The sequence below is a fragment of the Macrobrachium rosenbergii genome, chromosome 3, assembly GCF_040412425.1.
Source record: "Macrobrachium rosenbergii isolate ZJJX-2024 chromosome 3, ASM4041242v1, whole genome shotgun sequence".
Classification (NCBI taxonomy): Eukaryota; Metazoa; Arthropoda; class Malacostraca; order Decapoda; family Palaemonidae; genus Macrobrachium; species Macrobrachium rosenbergii.
In genome coordinates this window covers 7,447,468-7,458,947 of record NC_089743.1, presented here as the reverse complement: position 1 = coordinate 7,458,947, position 11,480 = coordinate 7,447,468, and the positions used below count along the sequence as shown (strand labels likewise).

Sequence of the window (11,480 nt, the reverse complement as noted above, 5' to 3'; positions counted from 1 at the left end):
GGTGGGAAGAGTGCTCCCTGGGAATTTAGATTATAATAAACAGGTGTTTTTCGTGCAGATTATTCTCATTACATACATAAAAATTAACCAGTGACAGAGTTTCACTTCATCCACGTTGAGAAGTACCCAAGAGTCATCATCATTATTATTTATTCCTTCAATATGGTGGTATAGACCACATTACATGTAGACTTTTCACCTTACGTTCGAGTCCTTCCGAAGAGCATTAGGGTAAATGGAGAAAAAAACGTATTTACGCACTGCATAATAGTTGCAACACTAAAGGAAACATTTCAGATATTTTTTGTGTCGGTTACACTGAACAAACAACTTACGGTTAATACATTTGTCCTAATATGTAACAGATACCATTAAGCTGTCAGTATTCCAGTTATTGGAGTTTCCTGGTAAATTACTTGTATCTCTCTCTCCACTTTTTTCATTTTGAGAAAAAACATGCGTCCTCGTATCGAAAGAAATATAAAGCAACAGATATATACACAGTGATGTCAAAGAGTTTCGGTTATGCACATCTGAGAGCAATTTATATATATATTTTTTTTTTTACCTTGAAAATTGCTCACATTAACATTCCCCGACAGCTTTAAATGTGAGCACATTCTGTTAGTGAGGATAACTTGATTTTGATTATGCATTATCGTTTGCACTTTTCATATACAATTTTAGATTCAAGATGTTTTCATACAAAAATAAAATTACTTATTCTCACTTTGGAGGAAGGAGGAGCATGGCCCAACCACCAGGCCCTATCTAGCATATGATATGGCTGGCGTTTGGTCTCCTCCTCTTTGGTCCTTGCAATAAAAAGGGTTAAGAGGCTGCATTTAATTTTGTGTACATAAAAACACAATATTCTTTTACCATTTATTAACAATTTACATCTAGCTGATGCAAAGAAACATTTGCAGTAATAACTGTTCTAGAAAATACACATTACAAGCATGAACTATAACTTCCGACCTACATTAAGCAACATGTACAACTGGTAAGCATTACAAGTTTACAATTTTCAAAAATTGCTTCTCTCAGAGCGAGTAAGACAGAACTAGTGATACTGTATACTGAAAGGAAGAAAAGTCCTTCATCGGGAATTACAACTTAGACATACCATACAGTACACTCAATTTAAGGTAAACATTGCGCATCAAATTCTTGGATGCTCATATAATAATACTATAATCTCCAAAAAATAACAGCACTTTATTACAGGAAAAGCATACTAATAATAGTTGCCATTGCTGATGGCAATTTACAATGATCTTGATTTCTTTTTCTCTAGCAACAATGGAATGATACAAAATTTAAATCAATAATATCCAAGATGCTCCAACTTTATAGGTTAATTCCCTTCTTAATGACACATAAAGACACTCTAATCTATTACTTCATAAAACGTAAAATATCATTAATAAATTCACTATGTTCAAAGTGGAAGAGATGATCAAGAAACTTCAAAAACCAGAGTTCTGAAACTGGAAAGTTTGAGATAGAATACTGAGCAATTATCTTTTGAAGGGCACCACATGTTCTTGCTAATACTGCATCAGGATGGAAAGGGGATTTAGTTTCACAAACACCATGCACATCCCCAGGGCATTTACATTTGGTACATTTGAAAGCAAGTACATCTTCACCTGGTCCAAAAATTTTTTTAATTATTCCTTGTGACTCAAGCCTCTGCATAATGTGCTCTTTCTCACAATTGTGACAATTCGCCCACGTTACATTTCTCGAAACTGTACTTTTCATGTGCCAGCTCTTTGCTTCCTTATACACAGGTGCCATAATGCGTATTACTTCCAACCCACTAACTACTAAAGGTTTCTCTCGGATTAATGACAAAAAATACACGTTCTCTTCAGCAGGTGTTTGCTGTGTTTTGCAAATTTCTAGAGCAAGCTCAGTAAGTATACTTTCAGGACTACTATTCAAACCTCTGAAATGATGCAATACAGTTGCTAAATTCCAAACTTCGGCACAAACTTGAGAAGCTTCTTTGGACATTATTCTAGCCTTCTCTGAAAAATCAAAGAATGTTTTCAGACCAACTCTTAGATCTCTCTCAGCCGATTTCAATACTGTAGAAGCAAATACCTCATTCTGGACTGCCTTCATGGTACTGGCAGACAGGGGTGGCAAATCCCTCAGCACTTTCAGGCACTTCTTCCAATTTCTCCAACATACTCTCCAATATACCCTGTCTATGTCATCTACTTCATCTGCTTTACTGTTGTGTAATGCAGAATTATTGAATTTTAAGGAAAGTTTGAAGCCAACTCCGTAATTTCTCATGGCCTCAACAACTGGAGGACTATCCTGGTTATCAGCAAAAGTAACTAAAGTTATCAAGTGATCTTTAACACCTTGACCAAATAGTGATGACACATAATCCATCACCAAGCGTTCAGATGATGTTAAGCGGACTAAGTAAGCCTGTGCAACAAAACCAATTGCATGAATTTGAAAATCATTGGCAGATGCATTTGCAAGAAAAGTTTTAAGAGCTTGTATATGATCCTGTACTTCAGCTCCAGATGAATCATTGAGGCCAGGAGTATCTATAATTGTAATAGGGATCTCATCAACGGCAGAACAGAATGTATAAGCTGTGATGTCAGAGGTGGGTGAAGTGGACACCACATGGCACAGTTCCTCATCAGCAGATTTTTTTTCTTTAAAATAATTAGCAGCCAAGTTTACTATAGTAGTCTTGCCACTTCCTGAGGCACCAAGAAGTAGGATAACTTTCTCTAGAGATGAATCATTAATAACACCATAGTATTTGCGCTGAAATCCAAGTAAGTCATCATGTGTTTTAGTAGCTTCTAGAAATGTGCTTTTCATTTGATGTTGCTCCTTGCATTTCTTATTCCTCATGTCAGTAAAAATTTTCTGGTTACCTATTTTTAATAAGGATGACTCTTCATCTTCATCATCACACCCTAAACCCTGGTCGAGTTTTTGTTTGTTTTGTGAAACATTCGGGGCCTTCCTACCTTGACTTTTTACTTCAAGTTCCTGTAATTCATGTTTTGGATCAGCTTCCTTTTGGGATTCTTGCATTTCTCAGCAGTATCCCATGTCTTGACATTACCATTTTTAATTTCCTTTTAGGACCAACATTTTTTGTGGCATTCTCAGATTTCTGAGCTGTCTCTGGCAATCTGTTGCTTAAATTATGTTCTTTTGAAGCCACCTCTTTTTTCTTAATGGCACCACTTGAAATTCTGGAAGTGGTGTCTTTTTTTGTATTCTCTGATTTTCTAGTATTTAATTCTGGTTTCTTATGATTTAATTTATGTATTTCATTACCTGGCCCAATTTCCCTTTTGACAAGTTCTCTTGTACTGACATCTGGTCTATGAACACTACTTTCACTGAATTCACTTTCTGGAACACTAGTCTTCTTCAGTTTCTTAGATTTCTGAGCAACACTTTCACTTTTCTCTACACCATTTTTTTTAGAAGACCTGTCTTCGCTCTGGATATTCTCAAATTTCAGTGTGTCAGAGTCTGGTGTCTTGGCAATGTCGCCATCTAGTTTTTTGCTAAATTCCAATACCATGGTCGCTGTGGCCTCTCCATTAGCAAGACCTCCCCCAGAAAAAGTATTTGCTTTATGGAAAACTTGATCTTTTTTAATTTTCTCTTGTGCGACGACTTGATTTCCTGGAATGCTTATATTAACTTGGCCATGATCTCTTCTTAATATTTCACTTCCATTATTATGAGGTGCTCTGCTATCTTTGTTTTGGTAATTGCTACCATAAGAACTATTTTCCCCATGAGCCTCGAGAGGTTGATCTGTCAAGGGTGCTGCTTGTAGATAGTTTGTTTTATGAACAGCATTAAGATTTGCATTAGAAATACATGCTGAGGGACAAACTGGTTGCATACAGGTGCGATCAGAAACCATACCAATCTCTTTTCTTTCTTCATATTGTTTATGAAGGGACCTTTCTTCCTTTCCCACAGAGTTTTGTGACTTCCATGTATCCAATTCGACACTCTGGCCAATGTTAACCACAGAGGTATCCCCAGTCACGTCCTTGATCTTCGTATTGTCAGACTTTAAGCTTGAATTTCTCAGCTCAACAATCAGATTATTACATAAACTTTGTATTTCCTGATCCATCGAGACCTCTACCGGTTCTCTTGTTCCGTTTTCACCGACTCTAATTCTTGTATCTTTGCTATTTAGTGAAACTGGTGCAACACTACTTTTACCTCTCCCTGTCATTGTTCCTCTTCCTCTACCTGCATTTCTTCCAGGAGTGTTTGCTGTTTCACTTTTCACCCCATTGCTCTTGGTAACTCCGTGTCCTATGCTGCCTTTCTTCTGATTTCCATCCAAGTGAACATTAGGCAAGGTATCTGTGCTGCTGCTTGCAATACTTTTTGTCCTCAGCACATTTGATTCTGACCTCATGGTAGATGTTAATCCATCTGAAACAGGCTCTTCACTGCTAACAGCCTTATCAGTGGCAAGCTTTGCGCATGGATATCTAACCCTAGCAGATACAGGAACAGTGCTTCCTTTCGAGTTCTGTAAGAGTGAACAAAATTCCTTTACACCATACATCAACTTATCAAACCTTATCCCTGGTCCCATAAAATGTGGATAAATATATCCACTTCGAAATTTATTCGTAAAAGATGGTGGTAAAAAGCTGTAATCGGCATTATTGACTATGCTATGCAGATGATTTTCAAAAGTTTTTAAGAGATCTTTTGAAATTTCTTCAGAAAAACAGATAAGCAGCTGTGCATGGTATTTATATAAAACAGACAATACTCTACATCTTGCACTGTCTCTTGGAACTTCCACTGCTCTTTTCTCTAAAATTTTTGACCCCTTTATGAGCAGAACATCATGAGGTTTCTCTCTTACACAGTCTAATGCCCAGGTTTGATTTTTACTTACCCCATTTACTAAATGGTAAACTATACCCTTTTTCCTTAACCTCAAATTTTGCATAAGCAATTATCTCTGTTTGTATACATTCTGTGTCCTGAGCCGGTGAAAAATGTTGTGTTTTGTAATTGTAATAGTACCCTGGAGCAACGTCGTTCTTGTAGACTGGTACTTCATAAATTCCCTCCCTGTAAATATCAAATTGACAGTACTTTAGTTGCTGATAATACGTTTTAACATATTCTTCAATTGCAGTAAGAAAGTCTTCAATAACTTAACATTCTTAGCTACACAATTTTCTGTTAGTTGATTACAAGTTATAATGTTACAATATACTCCAAACAAGTTTCCTACAATAAGAGGCCAAATTATTTCGAACTACCTATTAAACAAATCTCTCATCATTGTTTGATATAGTTCCTCATACAAAACTATATCTCCTGAATAGCGTATGATTTACGTCAACCTTCAGTGAGAGAGAGAGAATGTGGTTAAATCCGATTAGCTGTTAGCATGAAAATTAACAATCCCATACTGTTATGAAACCACTTGAAAGCGCTCATTCCACACTCAAGTTTTTGAATTCAAAATCTAGCACTTGACATAGTATTCAAAACAGCCCCTCTTTTTTTAATTCAAATCACCTCTCCTTTCTTGTGTTTCTCCATTCATATGTACACTCGGCAAGGAAAGTGAAGATACAGTTTTCATTAGATTTCGTTCATTGAATTTTAATTTTTTTCTTACAGAAAACACAATCTCGGTAAATTTACTCTAGAATATGAAAATACAATGCAAATTATATCATATATGTTAAATCTGCAAAACAAAAACGCTCAGATACTTAAAAACACCATGCATGTCCGAAGTAATCAGAATTTCTCAGATGACTTCGTTCATAGAGATCTAAAAGATAGTGTATGGATATCTCGGTGTAGAACTGTTTATCAGAACAGCAATATTTACTCGTTTTCCGTTATGAACAGGCTTATTATTGCATCATCATACAAGGTAATGATAATTTCTTTAATTTTTACACATTCATATTTGTATTTCATGGTGTTTAAAGGTCAGCTGGAATTAATGGCAGTAAATGTTGTGACAGCTAGGGTAGGTTGACCAAATCTATTTAAATCCGCAAGAGCGTTCTCTATGATGTGCGGAGTATCGCCAGGTCTTCGGCGGGAAAACGCAAGTAACTGGACGTTTCTTGACGTTGCCATAGTTTCTCTCTCTCTCTCTCCATTGCTAAAACATACTATACAAATATAGTATCGCTCAATCACTAAAAGGAAAAAAAATAATGAAATGAGTAGCTCTACATGTAGGCCTAGGCTTACACAACAGCAACTCTCTCTCTCTCTCTCCATTGCTAAAACATACTATACAAATATAGTATCGCTCAACCTCCAAAAGAAAAATATAATGAAATGGGTAGCTCTACATATAGGCCTAGGCTTACACAACAGCAGCTCTCTCTCTCTCTCTCTCTCTCTCTCTCTCTCTCTCTCTCTCTCATCATAACAATGCATTCGTTCCTTTTCGCTGGACATAGCTCAAATTTAACTCTTGAATTCATTATGGAAGATCTCGTTTCCGATTATGCAAGCATTCCGTTCAATGTGGTGTCATAAATTCATTTGAGTAAGGTTGCTTGATAAGTTACGTCGAAAAATGTTTATTTTGCTCAGAACTGTCGCTGCAAATTACAACTTAAACGAATACTGTGAAACTTACTACTGCATTTAAGTATCAATGATTTCATTATCGTAAAACATGATTGAAAGTTATAAGAGGTCAAGCAAAAAACAAACACAATAAGACGGAAGCTCCTCCCCTTTCTAAAGTTGCCAGATGTCGCATTATTGAGCAACGTACACGTACTGTATGTCCGAAGATTTAAAAAAACTGTATCCTCACTTTCCTTGCCGAGTGTACATTAATCACGTCATGTATACTACCTGTCATTATTTCAGATTCTTTATGTACCTCATCTTATGCATCACTGTACAGCCTTTCCGCCGATATGTATATCTACCTTTTATATGCCCTGTAACGAATATTGTACGTATTTTTATGCTTGTCGGAAAACAAATTCTGTATGGACACAGCGGGGGCCTCAGGTCACCCACTGCCTTTCCGTCCACTTTTTGCTTTATAGACACCTGTCGAGAATAATCAATTATCAGTCTCTCTTTTGATGTTTCTCTTGAACCTTACACTGGTGACCCAGGGTCAGGAACTAAATGCGGAGTACCCAAAAGGGCATGTTTTGGCACTTCGTTCGACCACTCAAACAAATTAGCACCATTAACGGACTCAACACGGCACATTTTCCGGCGTTTTGGTGAACGAGAAGTAAAAATGTCAGAAGCAGAACCTCAATGCGAACCCGCGAGCATCGCCTGTACGCCTCTTGCCAACAAAGCCAGACACAGTCAAACTTCCGTTCTTGCGGCAAAACACGGCATCATGGTTCCGGCGCGCAGACACGCACTTTCACATGGCACGCATCTCAGATGATATTACCAAATCACACATAGTCATAACGGCGCTCCCCGAAGTAGTTTCAACAGAATGTCCCCCTGGCTGGAGGCACAACCGGACAAAGTCACATACACGGACTTAAAAAACAAACTTCTGAATTCTTACTCTATGCCCGTGTCCAAGAGTGCGTAGCACACATTCGACCTGTTATTCCAGCCCCTTGGAGATGCATCACCCAGGGAAGCCTGGGACCAACTGCAGGAGTTGATAACACTACCAGGCTGCTATGAAAACGGAAGGAAAAAGACGATAGACCTAACAAAAGCAATTTTCTTTTGGCGCCAGATAAGGGATGCAGAGAACCTATACATTGATGCCTTAGTTGACAACGCCAAGAAACTAAATGAGGCCACCAAGGCCTCGACACACGCCACTGCACTCGCAGCCGCTGCCCTGGGAGCCTGCAAACTGTCGGAGGAAGACGGCGACGACGACGGAGACATCAATGCCGTTTGTAAGAAGGGAATGCCACTCAGAGAGCACAGGAAATGGTCAAACCTGGCATGGTGCTTCTACCACAGAAAGTTCGGGACCAGCGCCAGAACCTGCAGGCCTCCCTTTTCTTTCAGAAAAAACGACAAAGGCGGCCACAAGTAACGGATGTGGCCACCAAATCCAACTCCCCACGCCCAGCAGGTTTTTTCATCACAGACAAAATTTCCAAATGGCGCCTGCTGGTAGATACGGGGGCAATGCAGTCGGTCTTCCTGCCATCCAGGGAAGGTTTAGAAAAAATACCTGACTCAATACCCTCCCTCATAGCAGCAAACGGAACTCCCATCCGCATTTATGGTGTGACGACCTGGGCTATCTCAAATCCTGGGGCGGACATACCAGTGGCCTTTCATCATAGCGGATGTTAAGTTCCACCTACTGGGCGCAGACTTCCTAGGGCACCACAGACTTCTAGTCGACATCGCCAGTCAACGCCTCCTCGACACAGAATATGCCACTCCTGTTAGCTCTCCACCGGACCTGGAATGCCCACCATCTGCTCCACAGCCCCCAACAGCAACACATCCCTCCTACAGGAGTTCCCGAACGTACTCAAACCAGAGATGCGCCAGTCACCTGGGGCTTCAGCAAAGCACGGCATCTTCCACCACATCACCACGATGGGCTCACCAACCCATGCCAAGTTCCGACGACTGTCCCCCCAGAAGTTACGAGACGCCAAATGGGCCTTCGCAGAGATGGAACGTATGGGCGTCTGTAAAAAGGCATCAAGCCCGTGGGCATCTCCCCTCCACATGGTAAAGAAATCTGATGGTTCATGGAGGCCCTGCGGGGACTGTCGGCGCCTGAATTTAGTAACAACACCAGACCACTAACCCCTCTCTAACATGCAGGACCTATCAGGCGCCCTCCACAGAGCCAAAATTTTCTCTAAGATGGACCTACTGAAGTCGTACTTCCAAGTCCCTGTGCATCACGATGACGTCCCAAAAACTGCCATCATCACGCCTTTCAGGAGCTACACATTTTCCTATTCCACTTTTGGTCTCAGGAACGCAGGCTCCACATTCCAGCGCCTGATGGACACCATCTTGGGAGACCTGCCTTTCTACATCTGCTGTGTTGACGACATTCACATCTTCTCCAGGTCCCCAGAGGAACACCTTTGCCACGTCCGCGTTGTCATGAAACACCTGCAGGACAGCGGATTAGTTGTCAGGTTCAACATGTGCATTTTCAGGAAAGAAAAAGTAGACTTCCTCGGCCATGAGATTTCCCCCGCAGGAGTGCGCCCCACGGCCTCTAAAGTAAAAACTATAAAAAATTTTCCGGAACCACAAACCATCAAGGCCCTTCAGGAGTTTCTCGGGATGATAAACTACTAGGGGCACTCCATCCCAGATATCGACCGCATCATGTACCCCCTGACATCAATCCTGAAGGGGAAACCAAACACACTAACATGGGAAGCTCCGCAGCAGCAGGCATTCGTTCAAACGAAAAGGGGCCCCTCCAGTGCCACCACCTTAAATCACCACAACCCCGCCGCTGCCCTCAGGTTGACAACGGACGCCAGCAACATCGCCTGCAGTGCAATACTCGAACAACTGGTGAATGGCACACCCCAGCCCTTGGCCCTCTTCAGTCCCAAGTTTTTGCCAGCTGAGACCCGCTACAGCACCTTCGACAGGGAGCTGCTGGCTTTCTACCAGGCTGTGAGGCATTTCAAGTACCTGCTGGAGGGAACGGAATTCACAATCCTAACAGATCACAAACCCTTGTTGCACGCATTTGCAAAGCAGGGGGACGTGTGGTCTGCAAGGCAACAGCGGCACCTGACTGCCATCTCCGAATTAGGTTGCACCATCAACTACGTTCCTGGCAAGAAAAACCCAGTGGCCCATGCTCTCAAGTGGGAAGACATGCCCTTAGCAAACTCACACACAACTCTCCTCTGTGACATCAGCACAGGCTGCCCACGGCCTCTGGTGCCTGCCTTGAGGAGAAAGCACGTGTTTGACCAGTCCACGGTCTCTCCCATCCATTGGGGCGCACAATGGTGCGCCTCATGACTGACAAGTTCGTCTGGCACGGCATCAACAAGGACATCCGACAGTGGGCAAGAGCTGTACCCCATGCCAGAGGAGCAAAACATCCTGGCACAATGGGTTCAATCTGAAAAACAGCTCAATATGGAAAAGTAATAGACATTAAGATACACTATATAATATAATAACAGCTACAGTAAATGAATAAGAATTAACAAGATTCATGTGACATCACTTAAAAAAAAAAAAAAAAAAAAAAAAAAAAAAAAAAAAAAAACATTTGACCCTGGTTTGAAACCTGAAGTTCCAACGATTCAATGACACGATTAGGAAGATATTGCTACAATCTGGTCACAGCGGCAAGAAAACTTTTGCAAAGTATGGGGTACTGAACTTCACAAAAGGAGAGGCAACACTTAGAATTAACTCCATGTTTAGTACGACCTCTTGGATAGATAGTTTTGGAAGGCTTAAACACAACGGACGATTGGAATTATGAAAATAATATTAAACCTGCACAGCGATCTAATTGAACAATGGTACAAGAGATTTAATGGGGGCCAAGTTTTTATCCAAAAATTTTAGATGCAAATCAGCCACTGAGGACTGCAAGGGGAACAATCATCAAAACAAAAATTAGGAATCTTCTTAGAATATGCATGTCCTTAAAATTTTTGCAAGAGTTTTCAATACTACAGATTTTTCGTTAAGTGAATGAGAAAAATGGCAGAATGTTTTCCAAAATTGAATTTGTAGTGAAAAAAAGCAACTACGGTTCTAAATGGGGTGTTTGTACAGCGGTTCAAAGTGAAACCCAACGTCCTAGACCGACTGACAATCATACTTCCAGTTTTCTTAAGGTTCAATTTTATATAATAAATTTTGCATGACTAACGCAGCTTGAAAGTGTAAAACGATTTTTAAAACTTTAGATCATTCTTCAGTAACAAGAATAATGTCTATCTTTATATGGAGTTGGACGCCTGTGATTTGTTTTAAAAACAATGCTTGGTACTTTTGCCCAGTTGTGATGTATTTTATTTTATTATTATTTTTTTTTTTTACATGTTTACGGAGGGATAGGTGACACTTTCCCACTGATATTTAAGCAACTTGCTGTGCTTCTTTCCTCTTCGACATGTTTGAATGCCACATTTAAAAGTTAAGCTTATGCGTGTATGAATATTTCCTTTCACTACTGCAACCACTGCTGCAACTGATAATTAAAACATTAAATTTTCCTGCAGAATGACTGTACTTTCATAACGTTTAGTGAAATATCACATGAGCTGATACATGAAAAGAAGTGCACAATTCTACTAAGTCATAGTGCTCTCTTATCTTATATACAACGTGACTTGGGTAGCAAGAAACATACTGTTGCAAATAATACTTTAGAAGGAAAAATATGACACTTTTCTTAACTGTAAATCTTGATGTGTGGCTAAGGCCAAAGGAAATACTTGAAAATATTACTGTCACCGTCAGAGGGA

The 11,480-nt window shown here is 40.2% G+C and overlaps 1 protein-coding gene across 1 annotated transcript in view; it reads right to left on the bottom strand.

Moving 5' to 3' along the window:
* Window positions 1-873: 873 nt before the first annotated feature.
* Window positions 874-11,480, bottom strand: part of LOC136852412 (uncharacterized) — a 336,382-nt gene continuing 325,775 nt past the window's right edge. The window contains 2 exon segments of the mRNA XM_067127034.1: window positions 874-3,083; window positions 3,085-5,124. Of these exon segments, the coding sequence (XP_066983135.1) occupies window positions 1,402-3,083; window positions 3,085-4,999 (3,597 nt within the window). The 5' untranslated portion in view covers window positions 5,000-5,124 and the 3' untranslated portion in view covers window positions 874-1,401.